Here is an 18,253-nt window from a genome sequence, read left to right as displayed (position 1 = left end):
TTTACAACAGAACGGCCCTGGAGTGAAGTTTCATGATTAGGATATGGAAGTATCTCCCTGGACCTTCACAGATGGCATCAATGAGGCGAAGATGCCTGGCCTGCATCAATGCACCAGGTGGACACACTCTCTACTGACCGCATGAACTTGCTTGTCAATACCCTCCTGTGTTGTCGCTCGTTTGCACATGTCATGTGAGCTGTTGTTATGGACTGTTTATCGTTACCGTGCCTTAACACATACCTTTCGGGTGACAACCTTTCATTTGCAACAGTGAGAGTTTAAAATACTGATTGTGTGTGTTGTCTGGCACAATAACATTTGCCTCTGAGTATACAACAGTGACCTCTTGTCACGACAGAAGAGAAAGAATCTACGCAAACGTGGTTATTTCCGGTCCTGGAAATATCTGCTGATAACAACATCAGCAGCCAGAAGCGTTCCCTCGGACCATCCTCGAAGACCACCATATGCCCATGAATTAGTGACTAGGTATACATCATCGGAGGAGGATGGTTTATACAACATCTCACGAACTTTTCTGTCGTCAAAGCCTGGTTTGAAATCAGACCATCCAGCGTAGAAAGGATATTTGTCCCACAACATCATTGCGCCTCCAACAGCTTCGGGGATATCAGATTGGCTGACGTTGTAGATGGCGCTTAAGTACTTCTCAGCTCTGTTCTTGACGACGTCTGTTACAGCATTCACTCCGGGGAGACTGCCAGGGATTGGCGTCCCGAATTGACTCAACTCTCGCCAGTAGTGGGCCAAGTCCCCGTTGTGGTAGGACGCCATGATGATGGAGACGTTGTTTGTGCCGGTAGACCAGTCATAGGTCTGTCTGTTGGGAAGATCACTCCTGGTATGAGTGATGTCAGGGTTGCCGGTCTTCCACCATTTGGTGTTGTAGGCAAGATATATTCTGCCAGCAGGGTGCCCAACGAGTGAGTCCATGTTCTTTACAATCTCTGGGTTGTTCTGGAACTGTGGAAAGTCAATCTCTTGTATACATCTCTGAGGAACAGCAAGTACTACTTTCCTGGCGCACCTGGTCACTTCCTTGTTACCCAGCTGGAATGAACAATGAATATGGTTAACTTCTCGTGATACAGAAATATGTCATAAATAACAACAGGTATGTATTAGAAAACAAACCTGTATTGGAGTTGTAATTCCGTCAGTTGTCTGAGTCTTTCTGAATCTGAGGTTGTATCCTCCATACTGCCTCTTCTCTATCTTCAGCAGTTGGTGGTTCAGGTGGAGCTTGTGGCTTTGAAACGAAGAGAAGGTGACATGGAGGTGGTATGAATCTACAATTTTTGGTGTCTTCGGTGAGATGCAGGGCCTAAACGAATGTGATACCCGTGCTCTCAAATGATAAGTGAATTGATGTTAGTGTATGAAATGTATGGAGAGTTCAACAGCATAACTCCCATCAAACATGAAAGCAATAATAAGCCAAACCTACCTCGTGCTTGTATTCAGGAAGTTCTCCATTAAAGTCAGTGGCACCTTCCCCATTCCACCATCTATTGTCACTACTTCATCGGGTGGCCCTGTTGCTACAGGGTATGACAAGGAGATTGTTGGACCGTCGAGGGCTCCGTGTGTGCCAACAGTTTCAGCCCACCCACTGGTTTCAGAGATGTATCTGTAAGCCTCCCGACTAGCGAAACGTCCATAAACGTTGTCAAGCCTTGGGTGAATGTTAAAACATTGAGTGTGTATATACGTATATACCAGAATATGCTCATGGGAAATCAAAATAGATATTGGGACTTGTAAACTTAGTAATACGTGCATTTAACACAAATGTGTGAGTACGTTTTGGAGTCGTTCATTGTGCAGATATTTTTCTTTAAATTCTTTTTATTGTTCCCATCAATACAAATTTCGAGGATATGTGTAGTTATATGTGAAATACATTGCTGATACATCAAACATATGTATACATTGCACATTGAATTTCAGCGGTTAAAATGGTCATTCTGGATCAAAATAATGGGAATAGAGGAAACCATTTTCTGAGAATTTATCAAAAACATTGTTTCTTTTGAATATATAGTTTTCAACCATGAATATATCTTTTAAAATCGTTTTTAAGTTTTCTTAGTTAGGAATTATTTTTTCAGGGTGCAAATATAGATGTGTCTTTTAGCAGAAAGTATTGTATGATGAAGTAGAGGGTTAGTACCACACCAAACGTGAAATTTTGTCAATTGCAATTCCTGTATGTTTTGCTTCATCCCAATTTGAAGTTCTTTCCAAATATTTTTTGTTTCCTCACATTCCCAATATATTTGACACATGTTTTCATCCGATTCATAACATAAAGTACATATTAAATTGTCAACTAGTTTCATCTTTAAAAGTTCTTTTTCGGTATAAACAATTCCATGCAAAAATGTAAATTTAAAATCTAAAAGTTAAACATCTGTTATATGTTTTCATAGATTAAAGATCAAGGGCATTCAAAATCCATATCTTTGAATAAATTTTCCCATTCATGGCAGATGTGTGGTAAAACAGTATCAGATAGCAATTTATCATAGAATTTTCTCGAACCTTTAGCTGAAGTCAAGTAATCCTTTTGTAAGAGTTTATATTAACGTCATTTGTATACATATATCTGTAGCTTTTTAAGGTCATTTTCCATGATTCAGGTAAAATGTATAAAATATATTTAAGATCAAAATGTGTACCCCTTATCCCTTATGTATTTCGCAAATCTTCAAAAGAGACCAAACCTTGTTCATCATACAAATCCTTAATAGTTAAAATTCCTTTGTTAACCCAGTGTCTGATACAGTGGTTAGGGTTTTAAAGTTATGATTGGGCCATATGTGTTGGGATTAGATTTCATTCATGTTATCATCATCTTCAATGGTGTTTTTAGTACAATATGATTTCCACGCCTTTAAGACATCCCTCCAGAAAGAATTTTCAATTTCAACAATATTCTGAAAATTTGCTACATTCTTTAGTATATCTTTTAATGGAAAATTTCATGGATTACACTTACACTTGCTTTTCTAACATATAGCCTGAGTATGGATAGTTTCATGGCTTTAACAAAGGTTTTGATATCAATCATGAGCAAACCCCCTTCTTTATAATCTTTTTTCAAAATACTCCGTCTGATTTTGTCAATTTTATTATCCCAAATAAATATGAAAAATATTATCTCTAGGGAAGTAATAAATTCATCTGGTGGGTTAGGTAAAGTATTAAAGATATGCACCAATTTTGAAAGAACCAATGTTTTAATAACAGTAATTTTGCCAAGCAATGTCAATTTTCTTTTTCTCCATGTCGCCAGTAATCTATTAATCTAGACCTAAACCAAATTTTAATAAGCGAAATTTATAAAATCTTTAGAAGCTTTTTCAAAATCAGTTGAAATCCATAAACCCGGTTTGTCTCGTTTCTTAGTTTCAAACATAATATCATACAGTAATCTTGTATTTTCACTAAGTGTTCTGCCTGGTATAAATCAAGTCTGGTTGTCATGTATTAGAGAATTTAAGGTAATTTTCAATCGGTTAGAGATACAGGCGCTTATTATTTTATACAGAGCATTTAATAAAGTAATTGGTTTCCAGTTCTTTAACTGGTTTCTGTTTTTATTACCGTTTGGTATTCAGGTGATAACTCCTCTCTTCATGCTAAGAGACATCTTATTTCTTACAGAAACATCTTTAATAAATCGTGAAAGCCAAACCGTAAAATCTTTCCAAAAGTACTTAATGATCTATCGAAAATCCATCTATTCCAGGGCTTTTGTTATTCTTCATGCTTTTTACTGCCAGTGATATTTCATTCATGTCAATTTCCTTTTCAAATTTGTCTCTCAGTTGGTCACACAAGGTTGGAGTTATCACATTTTTAAAATGAGAATCTGTTTCATATTTCTTATCTGAAGCACAGAGTTTTTATGAAATTCCTTAAGTTCATTTAAGATTGAATCACTGCCAGTAATTTCTTCACCCTTATCCGTAATGATTTTGTTTATTGATTTGCTGATGTAATTTCTATTTTCTAAATGGCAGAAATATTTTTCTGTTTTATCTCCTTCTTCATACCATAAGATTCTGTTTATGCTTCTGGCCTTGGGATTGTTAATATTTGTATAATTTTCAAGATCCATTGAAGGATTCATAACCAAATTCCAATCTCCAAAATAGCCAAGAATTCATTATCAAAATTGTAAATATTATCAAATAGTTTTACATAAAATTTGGATCATCAATATTTGGTCCATATATGTTTGCAAGTGTAAACATTTTTCCTTCTTTGGTTACATTTGCAATTATATAATTTCCATTCTCATCTTCTAAAGTTTTATGTATAGTAATATCAATATTGTTGTTAAAGAGTATAGCCACCCATCTTGAGTTAGATTTAGAAGGTGCATTTTTCATTATATCTACATCTTCTTTAGCTCCAATGTGCAGATTATTTTCAAAACCCTAATGTACGTACTACGTTTCGTGGCATGAGACAGAAGTATAAGGCTGGCATATCTCCGGCACAGGTTCCAGACTGCACACAGTCAGGAGCCGCTTACGTCATTACAGGATACGACCACGTCCAAACATGCGACCTATCTTGACGCAACATCATCAAAAACAACAAACGTGGGGAGAAATCATGCCAACTGCGTTTGTGGTTGGGGTACTGTTGTTTTCGCAGACGAGTCCAGATTCAACATTTCCCCTTGTGACGTACGTCGACGTGTCCACATATATCCTATGGAGCTTTACGCTCAAGTTTGTGTCCTGGAATGGGATCGCATTGTGGTTTGTCGTGATGATTTGGGTAGGGGGCGCACGCCCGTTGCTGCTTGACCCTCGCGACAATTTTAACATGCAAAGCAAAATGCATGTGCAAGTAAACGCAAAAGCATTCGGTATCGGTCACTCTAAAAAGGGAAAAGTTTTGGTGAATTTTGTCATTCGCTTTTGCCTGAAAAAGAGGAAATCATCATGCTACGACTGAGTGCCGCCAATCGAAACATCGATAAAGGCCGCCTTGAAGCTGAGGAGTGGCAGTCTGCAGTTGCCCGACATTTCAACGTGCATCAGAGCGCCCTATCTCGCCTTTGGGATCGTTTCCTCTAAACCAATTCCGCCAAAGATCGCCCGGGAAGCGGCCGTCCAAAAATGACCACCTACGCCCATCATCACTACATCCGGGATGCTCATAGTCTTGCCACAGCCGTGGAGACTGCATAACGCATTCCTGGTTTGAGAAGAATTTCCGACCAAACTGTAGAGGAATCGATTGTGTAAATTGGGGATTCGACCTAGAAGGCCAGTTCTCGCCCCTGTTTTGAGAGACTTCCATCTGCGCAATCTCTTGCTGTGGTGTCTTAGAGTCCGGAACTGGAACCTTAGAAACTGGAGCGGAGTCTGGTTCAGTGATCTCGATTTCTTCGTCACCGGCGAGATGGAACACAGCGTGTTTACCGAAACATTTTTTGAACATTTCCCCCCTAATTACATTCGACAGGTCGACAGATTCGGTGGGGCCAGTGTCATGGTGAGGGGTGCGATATCCAGCACACAAAGATCTACTTTAGTGGTGGTTCATGGGAATTTGACAGCGAATCGGTAAATCAACGAAGTCCTTGCACGCCACATGCTTCCGATTATGTACCGACAAAGGTCGTAGTCTGTAGAATATTTGATAAACTTACGACATTTTGTACAGCAGAGTTCCATCCACGGTTCTCATCTTCAACACATCATCTCGACTGGGGTACATGGTTGAGTTGTCCAGAAAGATGAGGTTCTTGTTAAAGATGTTCCTGTAACGACAGAGGCATAATAACATGATATCAATGGACACTAGCGATATTCTCTTCAACTAACAGAAAATGTTAGTTATCCTCCGTTGATTGCCTTCAAATAGATATTTATATCAGAATGAATAACTTCGAATATTTCAAAATGTCAAGGCTTTATATTGACAAATATTTCAATCCATTAACGATTATTACTGTCCCTTTTCTAAATACTGAATGCCTTACCATTTCAATACACCAGGAACCTTCATTTCATTTGCGGGAAGGTCATAGGGCATGCGACTTGTTCCGAAGTCAGTATTGCGCATGTGCTTGCCACGAGCGTACCAGATCGTCTCATCTGGAATCCCATATCTGAGGGGAAAGGGAATAATTCTGAGACCTATCTCTGTCGCTGTTCTGGTTAAGATAGGGTGGCCTCTCTTCTTAAATCTCATCCCTCCGAAGTCAAGGTACGTCCCTGGTGCAACAGGCAGTTCGGTACTGAACAGTCTGCCCCCAACTCGGTCGGAGTACTCGAACACAGAGATAGAGAGGCCTCTGTCCCTCAGTCTCCAGCCTGTGTAGGCGCCCCCGATGCCTCCGCCAATCACAGCCACGTCGAGACAGTCGTCAGATGATGTTGGAGCTGAAGATATTGAAGCACATGATTTCGTCATGGATTGGTTAGTGACTTAAACATTAAAACAAATACAGCTAGTGTGAAGTTTGATTATTACAGTAAGGCGTTCTTATGGTTTCATCTAGTGCCGATTCCTCTGATACTGATACGACATGATAACGTGTCTGTTTGTTGGCAAATCCCCAATGAGTCACACGTGTTACATTTCGATTGGGTGTATCAGTGCCTCGTGGTCATTCTTTATGTAGGAAAAATACGTTACAAACATGCATATAGAAGAAACATCACCTGTGTACGTTTCCTTGGGTGGTGTTGCAGCAGACGAAGTTACTGAAATTTCACAAAAAGTGAACGTAAAATGATTTATAATTTATTCGACAGGGATGTAGAGAGGTTTTGAATCTTAGTCTACTTCAAATCGAAATGTAAGAAAGAACAAACTATATTTCATACTTATCTGTACTGGTGGTGATGAAGTCGTCAAAATGTGTATAATACACTGATTGGCTGGTTACAATTTAACTGCAGGTCGACAGTGTTAAAGCCGCCAGTACTTTGAGATGTATTAATGACATTAATCAGAAGAACCTTTACATATCAATAACTACGAGAGGGCTTTAAGTACAATCATGTGACGACCTATGTGATGCTGTCAGTATGATTACTAGTATTCATCAGGTGACGACAAACCTGAGGTTATTAATGTTACTGCCGATCAGGGGACGTCATACCTGAAGCTATTAATGTGACTGCCGATCAGGTGACGTCATACCTAAGGCTAGTAATGTTACTTCCGATCGTGTGACGCCATACCTGGGGCTGTTAATGTGACTGCCGACCAGGTGGCGTCATACCCGAGGCAGCCAGTATGACTATTGATCAGCTGACGCCATACCCGAGGCAAACAGTATGACTGGTGACCATGTGACTACATACCTGAGGCAATCAGTATGACTGGTGATCATGTGACTACATACCTGAGGCAATCAGTATGACTGGTGATCATGTGACTACATACCTGAGGCAAATCAGTATGACTGGTGACCATGTGACGCCATACCTGAGGCAATCAGTATGACTGGTGACCATGTGACTACATACCTGAGGCAAACAGTATGACTGGTGACCATGTGACTACATACCTGAGGCAAACAGTATGACTGGTGACCATGTGACTACATACCTGAGGCAGTCAGTATGACTGGTGACCATGTGACGCCATACCCGAGGCAAACAGTATGACTGGTGACCATGTGACTACATACCTGAGGCAAACAGTATGACTGGTGACCATGTGACTACATACCTGAGGCAAACAGTATGACTGGTGACCATGTGACTACATACCTGAGGCAGTATGACTGGTGACCATGTGACTACATACCTGAGGCAAACAGTATGACTGGTGATCATGTGACTACATGTGACTACATACCTGAGGCAAACAGTATGACTGGTGACCATGTGACTACATACCTGAGGCAAACAGTATGACTGGTGACCATGTGACTACATACCTGAGGCAATCAGTATGACTGGTGACCATGTGACTACATACCTGAGGCAAACAGTATGACTGGTGACCATGTGACTACATACCTGAGGCAAACAGTATGACTGGTGACCATGTGACTACATACCTGAGGCAATCAGTATGACTGGTGACCATGTGACTACATACCTGAGGCAATCAGTATGACTGGTGACCATGTGACTACATACCTGAGGCAAACAGTATGACTGGTGACCATGTGACTACATACCTGAGGCAAACAGTATGACTGGTGACCATGTGACTACATACCTGAGGCAAACAGTATGACTGGTGACCATGTGACTACATACCTGAGGCAATCAGTATGACTGGTGACCATGTGACTACATACCTGAGGCAAACAGTATGACTGGTGACCATGTGACTACATACCTGAGGCAAACAAACAGTAGTGACTGGTGACCATGTGACTACATACCTGCACATACCTGAGGGCAATGACAGTATGACTGGTGACCATGTGACTACATACCTGAGGCAAACAGTATGACTGGTGACCATGTGACTACATACCTGAGGCAAACAGTATATTCAGCCACACACTCTATGTCACAACTATCGCCAAACATCCACTATGATATACATCATACAATAACACAACATACAGCTTACAATACAAAAAATAAAATAAAAATTACATTATGAAATTGAAAATAAATTCAATTATATTGCAAGAGTTGGTCAGTTAGCCCAATAAGGGGCATCCCTGGGCGGAGATCCCTCCGGTTCATTGGATGCCTCATCCTCGTCCTCACGTTGGCCATGACGAGAGCAGTGGAGGTGTAGATTCTTTCCAAGTCCAGTGTCGTCGTGTATGCCCTAAGCTTGCTGGACTCCCCAGACAAAGGGGACGGAATGCAACTAATTGACGTCATCTTCGTCACTCACGACTGGTGATGTCATGTCTATGGTGAGTTTTGTCGCTACCTTTTTCTTTCGTCTATCTGGCCAATCGATAGATTCACGTCTGTTTAGGCGTTGTGCAAGTTTCTGAAAATGGCAGGTAATAACGAATTACTAGGTTATTTTGATAAATTACACAAACATCAATCAACAAGAAACTGACAATGCCAAGGATGATTTAAAATGAGTAATCCAAACGGAAGTTTGAATAAAAGAGAACTAAATTGAACAATCACACTTTGCACTAGTTTTCTCAAAACTCAAATTATGCAATTCATCACACTTCATTGACCGAATGAAATATCTTATTTTCTAAAGAGGACACACAATCTATACAAAATTTGCTCTGGAGTTACATGCTTCCCAGACCAGAGGTAGTAATACGTTATATATATATATATGAACATTTATTGCATTTTCTATAAAGTAATGATGATACTAGTAATAGATTTTCATCAAATTGCTATATTCAATCTCTTACAGTTCGTATTGAGCCCATTTCTGGTGTCCCCCGCCGTGATGTTGCTGGAATATTGCTTAAAGCGGCGTAAAACCAAACTCAGTCAGTCAGTCGTATTGTTGAAAGCACAAGTATATTCACCCAGTAGTGACTGTATGTTTACACCATTAAGTCTTTGAGGTGTATTTAGAAGTGAATAATGCAAGACATGAATGTTTACGGATGTCAACGTCTTTATTATGTGAAAACACAATGTTTCGGAGTGAATGCTTACACCTGACGAAGGGGTAAGCATTCACTCTGAAATATATTTTCACATAATAAAGGAGTTGACATCCATAAACCTTTCTGTCTCTACACTATTAATTGGAAATTATTTACTATTTATAATGAAAGTCACTACAGATAGGTCAAAATTACCTTCACATGTTACTGCTGACCATCCTTGATCATTTGTTATACAGTCTCCAGACTCATCATCAGCTTTGCTGAAAAAAATAAACAATAACACGTTACTTTTCTTTGCATTTCCCCATTCATTCACTCGAGTTTTAAAAAACCCCTTAAACCTGCAGCGACATTTATACCAACAAGCAAACTACAGATTTATCACTTTAGGTTATGCAATCGGTAAGTGAACGGCCTGACATAAACATCCTGATGAATGAAGTTCAGTTATCTCATGTGACATAACCTTGGAGTAATGACGGTATTGTAAAATCAAGGGGTCAGTTTGACTGCAATTTCACACAGGTGTGAAGTTAAGATTTATTTGGTCCAATTTGATATCAAATCCATTTGCAAATGTAACTTTAGTATGGTTCATTTTGTGAAAATGTATCTAGGGAAGCATAGTAATAAAATATTCAAAGTGAAATTATGTCTATGTTTCGTAGTACCATAAACACATACCTTCGGTAGGAGAGGATGATCTTTTCCTCCAGGAGTAGTCGTGACACATGTTTCCTCACAACAGCCTAAATGAATAAAACAAATCCATTAATATATAATCTATTTGCTATATTTTTCAAAATTGTAGTATATTTTTAGATAGACTTATTTTACTTCACCAACCTTAGTTCGAGCAAAACAGTTTATACAGTCATGGGACTTAAATATACGTCCGTCGGCAAAATTATCATAGACTTGCATGCTATTTTAGTGTAGCTGTGTAATTTTCATTAATTCGGTTTTCCATATTTGGTTGTCAAATTTTGCAGGTTGTTAGGAAATCATCTTGGTCACAAATACATAATTTTCCGCATTGTAGTTACATGAGCAACATATATACAACATTGCGTATTCTTTCCCCATAGACCGCCATGTTAAAAATTGCCATAACCATGACACGCACTGAATTGAAAATAAAACGGAAATTATGTGTTTGTAGCTGAGATGATTCATGACCCATGTTAAAATATGCACAACATCAAACGGATATTAAATAAATTCAAGACATATTCCTAGCTGCACCAAATTAACACGTAAGTCGAATAATGCATAGTGACGAATACCTATGGCCAGTGGCTGTAATTCGATAGATTAGCTTGTTTATCAATACAGATTTCTGTACGTAAATTAAATAATTCATTAAACGTTATTTGACAACAAAATAAATTGGTCTTACCTGACAGGGTCGTGGTACTGCGAGTTTTTCGCAGCCATTTCCATCTTTCTTTTCCAGGTAGCGAATTCTCTCTTCCAGTGCTTTGAGGGAAACTGGCCTCAGACCACAGTTACCCCCCCCTTAACTTTTACCATGACCCGGAAGTAAAATATGAGAATATAGTGCCTTGTTTAAATAGGCTGTTCTGCTTGTGCTAATTTTTTCAGGGTGACTTGTGATAGCTTAAATGAAAGGTAAGACATTGTACTTTATTGCAAAATTCTTTTGGTCCACAATCTACTCATGGTATTGACACCGGCCTTCCTTGATTTGACCCCAAGTTCAAGGCTGTCTAGTGTGTTTCGGCTCGTAACTTCCGGTGACCATTGTTTACAGTGGATACAGCAAAATTGACATGGTCGATCCAGGCTCATATTTTGCCGATTAAGTGACAAGTGGCAGGTTGGTCAGCATGCAACAGGAGAACAGCCTACGACCGATATTAATTATGGTGCACTGGCATGTCACTGTAGATAGCAAAGAAGGAAAATAATTGTGGTCTGAGGCCAACTGAGGCGGCTATGAAAATGGCGTCTCGCAAAGACTCACGGGAAAAACACTTTGTTGTTGTTTTTTACTCTAAATCTAGCATTACAGTTTGACAATATCTTTCCGCGTTTTACAACAAAATAGACATACACGATACACCTAAAATGTCAGCTGTGTGTTTTTATAATGATTTAGGTAGTCTCGGGTGGACGTGATCCGGTCGCCATTGTTTTATTTGTTTACATTGCCGACATCAAAGGGGACCGTGAAAGGTGGAAATGAGCAGATTGAATGTGAGTACCCAAAGTGACAACAGTGGGCTGTTATGGGCTTAAGGGTCTTTTCATCGGATTATGGGCACTAATTGCTCCTCCTCAGTGTCAAACATCAACGTGTAGGCCTAGAGATAAATATCCCGTTACTGGCCTCTTACGACAAGAATGGGTTATTGAAGTGCAATATTCTAACCTGGCCTTCATTGGTATTTTTCCAACCATGCGTGAACGTGGAGAAAAAGCTAGAGCAAAATATTAGGGTAGTGAGCATTTTGGTTTCAGGTGCAAGTGCGTGTGAACGCTGAGTATCAGGCATAATATAATAATAATAAATGCATATTTATAGTGCGTCTATTCCACATCCTGGGGCATGCTCAAAACGCCATGTACAGATAATTTACACGAGAGTATTTACAGCCGAGATTATAAGTAATAAACTGAGAACAGGTTTTAAGTCTGGACTTTAAAAATGTCAATTGTGTCAGAGCTTTTGATATGTGCCTGAATAACACGCGGCCTGCCTTTAGAATCCCCCACCAAATAAGCGCAGTGAAATGAAACATATTTGTATCTTTTTGCTTCAGAACATTGTTCACTTCACGGCTGTCCTTATTCTTAACCATGACGTTGCAATATTGTTGTACAAATGTGTTACACCGACTCGCTCGGTTGTGTTCCCATGACGACAGTGATCAGACTGGCCTGACATTTGAAAGGCTTCAGTGCAGTGTTTGTTTACATCACAGACATATACAATTTCATTTCATGGGGGATTTTCGGGGACGCTCACGGTGAAATGCTCGTTCTTATTTTTCACATAGAATAGGAAAGCCACCATTTTGGTTTCTCTACGATTGATTTTAGCTATCCTAAGTTGGTCATGAGCAACTTAGACTTTGAATCTTAACTTTACGATTGACTTAAATTAGGTAAGATTGGTTAGTGGAACGGTATGCCGATCGTAACGTCACGCTAAGATTGGGATTTTAGGGGTTTACGATTGGCGTAGGGCTAAGATCGGTTAGTGGAACGGCACCCTGATCGAGCTTCATGAGTCCTACTCATGAGAACTTGTGTTAGTGACAAATAGGTGATTTTTCAAAACCCTGTCAGGAGTAGGCAATATACGAAAAGATTTTTGCTGGACGTAAAACTTCATCATGTAAGTTATTTACCTTGAGCTCCAAACATGCACGTGTATTAGACATGCTTATATCATGTTCATTCTTTTCAGTTCTACACCTAGATATACTATTCCCATGTATTATAAGTTAAATTATCTAATTTTACAGTATATATTGCTAGCTTATATGTAATGTCAGCTCAATATATCTGAGTGAGTGAGTTTAGTATTACGCCGCACTCAGCAATATTCGAGCTATATGGCGGTATTTATCCAATTATACCAGTTCATCTATTTTATCATTTTATAACCATTAAAACAATTATTACATATACTTTACACTCATAGCTTTGTGTAATAATTTGTGTAATCAATTATTAAACCTCTTAGCCTTACAATGCATTGACACAAGTCACGTATAACATTTCTAAAAGAATCATTGTTTCAATTTACAGATACGTATTGTGGATCTAGGGACTTGTTGGAGATTGACAAGAGGCTTGGCTTGGTAATCATTTATAGTTACACCCTACCATGCTCCAAATTTCATTAAAGGAAATCTTAAAACAATATTTTTATTCATCAGCATTTAGTCAAAAACAAGTAAACACTAAATAGATACATAGAATAATTTTCTTTGTGAAAAATATAATCACTCAAAATGTAACAGAGCGTGGATTCCAGTGTAATTATAAGTTGATATGTTTTTCAGTTCCAAGAAGAAGACCAGTTTTCTGTCCGCACTGCCAGTCGCTTGTTTCAAGGAAACAAGGAATCCGTCTGGAATGGACGGCAGTTTCTCATCAGGTTAGTCGTCAAAGATACTTCACTTCATAGGTTTCACTTAACGACTTCAGTTTGATCTGTCCCTTTGTTATCCATCATATATCAATAATGAATATATTTAATTATTGTATATCAAATATGTAACTGTAACTGAAAGTGAATAAGTTGTGTTACACATTTTACAGTTTTTAAATTAAAGTAAAGGTCACATTAAAAAATAATATTTTTTGTTATTATATTGCTGTGAATGTTTCTTTAGAGGGTTGATAAAACTAAGAAATACCCACGATTTTTCATTCATGGGAAATGTTAGGTTTTGTATGCTTTTCTCAGTTGAGTTGGTCATTTCAATTTGAAATGAATAAGATCACATATATAATCAGGTGTTACATTCAGTGTTTAAACATGATTCGTATCTATTTAAAATATGTATGTACCGTTTTACCTATTCTTAGATTTCAATTGGCGATTTGGTAGTAGATGTTACCTTGAATATGAGTACAGTAACAGTTATACATATTACCACAATTTGCTTCAGAATACTGGGTTGGCTACTATTTTCTGGTACCAATCAATCAAATAAGTGACATGTCCAATGGAAGATACAATATACATGTATACTACAGATCTTTCCATTGTGATTGTGAAAAAAAATCTTTTGGTTACATCTACAAATTAGTCGTTCTAATTTTATAATTTCATTGTGATCAGATATACCACTGTACATGTTTTTGAATATGTATACATGTGTTACTTTGGCTGTTTTGTAGTTTTACTAAGCATTGTATGTATTGTATTTGCAGGATGATGCAGAGTCTGTGTGGGACGATGAGCATGGCAACGATGTTGTGCCAGACATCAACCAGGACTCTTCAAATTCACCCACAGATCTTAAGTAGAGCATACACCATCTGTTTGCGGTTGTGGACTGGTTCAAGCCTTGTTGTAATCAACTTTGTTATATTTCCCCTTTCTCTGTGTGGCAAAACAAATGTCTCAACTCAGGCTCTGCTTCATCTGTACCAGATCAGAGGATTGCTGTCTGCTCAGTATGAGTGCAATAGAAGCTTCATGATTGTCAGCAAGTTGCCAAGTCTTTACTATGTGAGTTTGTTAGCGTGTATATGTTAAGATACATTGAGGCAGCTTCAAATGTACACTTCATGTATATGGGCCCATGACCTTTCATACAATAAACATTTGAATTTGAATTTAAAATCTGTTTAATAAATACCACAGCAAGTATGTTATGCCTGCACTAGTGGACATCATTTCATCATATGCATAAAATGTTGTAGGGTTTAGACATATTTGTGTTTGCATATTCATACAGAAGTTGTGTTCTCCAAATGCTGAAGATTCCCTCTTGATGTGGATTCTCTCATACATACATACATACATACATACATACATACATACATACATACATACATACATACATACATACATACATACATACATACATACATACATACATACATACATACATACATACATACATACATACATACATACATACATACATACATACATACATTATTGGGTTCTGTTGAAATGTGAGCTATTCAAAATAATGAGTGAGTGAGTGAGTTATTATTTAACGTCACATCGGCAATATTTCAGCCATATCGTGACGAGAACATTTGATATTTGAAATATCAAAATAATGAAACAGATGAATCATATCAGTGACTGTGTTACTGTGTTTGTTGTTTTTCGTGTACAATGTAATAAATGGTACATTCACAAGTTATGCAGAATGGCAGTGAGTTACAAAGTCACATCGGCAGCCATATCGTGAAAGTCGTAAATGTAAATTTGTAAATGTGTACATGAAATAAAAACAAACTTATATACCTACCTGTCTTCTAAGGACAGTAAAATAACTAGTCTATCACAAATGTACACTAAAAACTGGCATGTAACCATAAACACTTTAACGGTACAGTATAAAAATGGGCTATAGATTGCCAACACCTGAAGGTTGATCAACATAGTAGGGACTACGGGAACGTACAGTACTTTTGCTTCCTGCATGGACCCTAGCTGGATTCTGTATATAGAAATGTCACTACATACCTGAGGGAAACAGTATGACCGGTGACCATGTGAGTACATACCTCAAACAATTAGTCTGACTGGTAACCATGTCACTACATACCTGAGGCAATCAGTATGACTGGTGTCCATGTGACTACATACCTGAGACAATCAGTATTACTGGTGACCATGTGACTACATACCTGAGACAATCAGTATGACTGGTGTCCATGTGACTACATACCTGAGACAATCAGTATGACTGGTGACCATGTGACTACATACCTGTGGGCAAACAATCAGTATGACTGGTGACAATGTGACTACATACCTGAGAAACCATCAGTATGACTGGTGACCATGTGACTACATACCTGAGGCATACCTGGAAACCAGTATGACTGGTGACCATGTGACTACATACCTGAGACAATCAGTATGACTGGTGACCATGTGACTACATACCTGAGACAATCAGTATGACTGGTGACAATGTGACTACATACCCTGAGACAATCAGTATGACTGGTGACCATGTGACTACATACCTGAGGCAAACAGTATGACTGGTGACCATGTGACTACATACCTGCAGCTGATACAAACAGTATGACTGGTGACCATGTGACTACATACCTGAGACAATCAGTATGACTGCAATAATCGTTGTTACCCCAAGTGTCGTTGCCATGAGGATATCTATCATCCGGCATGAGCCGACACGTCGCTCGAGGAAGCGTTCTTTTGATGCCATCTAACACAAATGTTGAACACACGCCTTGTCTTGTAAGAATACTGTAAAACAGACAATTATGCATTTTAAAACAAATCTGCACATTGAACGCAAACGAAACCGTGAATATACCTGCAAGATCTGAAAACTTACCTGTATCTCTCAGTGAAGACTACAAGAGAGTGCATGCATTCAGTGTCAAGGCTTGAGAGGAAGGTGCGCCAACAAGTAGGCTATTGTGTGCAAAACACCACCGTCTAAATGTCCCCCTGTAGCATGTATGTGACATGATGTCAACTTGGGAGCGTATTCTCCTGTTACAGCCACAGCACATTTTTTAATATGGGTGGATATGAATTCACATGAAGTGTCACTTTATCTTATGTATGTTAATATTAGTGTGGACTCCGAAATATTATATTGCGTTTCGTTTCGGTAGTGTAACGAAATGTATATTCATGTTTGTTGACATTTGCAATGTAGATATTCAGATCTTGCCTACATTACAAACCATGTAAAATATATGGTGAAAAACTCAATAAGTTGAGTGTATCCCGCCTGGAAACGTCAAATTTGGAATGTTCTCTCCATGTCACTCAAAATGCTGTATGATAGCTCTACTTAATGAAAACTTGATCGAACAACAAAATGGTGAGACGTAAGCAGCACCCGTTATTTTATGCACCCATGGCATGACGAAAATGCATTTCTGGCACAGATTTGTAATGAGATTGTTCTTGAGGTCTATCACCTCTGAAAGGACTATTTTGATAATAAAGCACCGTACTATGTTAGTACCATATACATAACTGTCTGTAGAGAGGACGAAATAATGTTATGTCAACTGGATGTACAAAGTTACAGATGGAAGACGTCAAAATTATTTTCAAAACAATATAACACATCCGTGACTGTCTACAGAACAGCTATGTATATAGCTGTAAGGGAAAGTCTGTCAGCGCTCAAAGGACAATCTGGCATTTCTTTTGTTTACATTGTTAGGAACAGGTTTGTGCTGGATTTTGCACAGAATTGTCTGTTAAGCTTTTATATACGTGCCTGGAAAACAAAGGGTGTTTCAAGCAGGCATATCATCTTTACACTGTCAACGTTGCACAATAAAACACAGGCATGTGTGTAAAAGCTTAACAAACACATCTTTGCATAATCCAACAGAAAAGATGTAAACAAAAGTGTTTTTGCATAATGCAAGCTTTCATGAATATATCAGATAAGCTGATTTATATATCACACTATAGTCAATAGGTCATGTCAACGTGGATACAGATAAATACAATAAAACCCTTTAATCATCGCAAGGAAGTTATTTATAAGATTCCGACTATGTCATCCGACTATAACCTTCGTCCTGATACACAGGACCAAAAGCCGGATAGTAAACCATTGAAATAAACGTAAATACAGTAGGAAATACATGCCATGACCGGAATTACCTATGTTTTCAGATATTTCCTAACTTCGGGCATATATTTCATATGAATCTATACCTTTGAAACATATGCTCATCGTACATTTTCGTATGCACAAGCACCTCGTTCATGTATGCCCTGACCGGATTTTAGGGATTTCCAAACATGAATTGCAAAACAGATACCCCGGTAAATACATCATCATACAGTATTTCCAATGCATTCCTTTGAATTTCAGTGGATGCTGAAATTTCCGATTTCGTTCTAAGTTTACTCGGGTTGGAAACATGTGAATATACTTAGGTGGGGGAACACATGTAAATTTTCAAATTTGCAAATATTTACACACCTTAGATATTTAT

The 18,253-nt window shown here is 38.5% G+C and overlaps 2 protein-coding genes across 2 annotated transcripts; both read right to left on the bottom strand.

The window, feature by feature from the left end:
• Window positions 1-343: 343 nt before the first annotated feature.
• On the bottom strand, window positions 344-5,770 carry LOC124288140 (aplysianin-A-like). The gene is made up of 4 exons (XM_046724709.1): window positions 5,702-5,770; window positions 1,472-1,699; window positions 1,159-1,273; window positions 344-1,074 (listed from the first exon to the last, which is right to left on the bottom strand). Exons 1-4 carry the CDS (start codon window positions 5,767-5,769, stop codon window positions 388-390), a joined length of 1,098 nt encoding a protein of 365 aa, XP_046580665.1. The 5' UTR covers window position 5,770; the 3' UTR covers window positions 344-387.
• A 260-nt stretch (window positions 5,771-6,030) lies between these two features.
• LOC124288117 (aplysianin-A-like) lies at window positions 6,031-16,932 on the bottom strand. The gene is made up of 3 exons (XM_046724681.1): window positions 16,365-16,932; window positions 6,720-6,761; window positions 6,031-6,437 (listed from the first exon to the last, which is right to left on the bottom strand). The coding sequence occupies exons 1-3, from the start codon at window positions 16,480-16,482 to the stop codon at window positions 6,031-6,033; spliced, it is 567 nt and encodes a 188-aa protein (XP_046580637.1). The 5' UTR covers window positions 16,483-16,932.
• Window positions 16,933-18,253: the final 1,321 nt, after the last annotated feature.

This window comes from Haliotis rubra, unplaced genomic scaffold (assembly GCF_003918875.1).
Source record: "Haliotis rubra isolate DU_JTF1 unplaced genomic scaffold, ASM391887v1 Scf412, whole genome shotgun sequence".
Taxonomy (NCBI): domain Eukaryota; kingdom Metazoa; phylum Mollusca; class Gastropoda; order Lepetellida; family Haliotidae; genus Haliotis; species Haliotis rubra.
The sequence above is the reverse complement of the archived record's forward strand: the minus strand, read 5'-3'. Positions and strand labels throughout refer to the sequence as shown.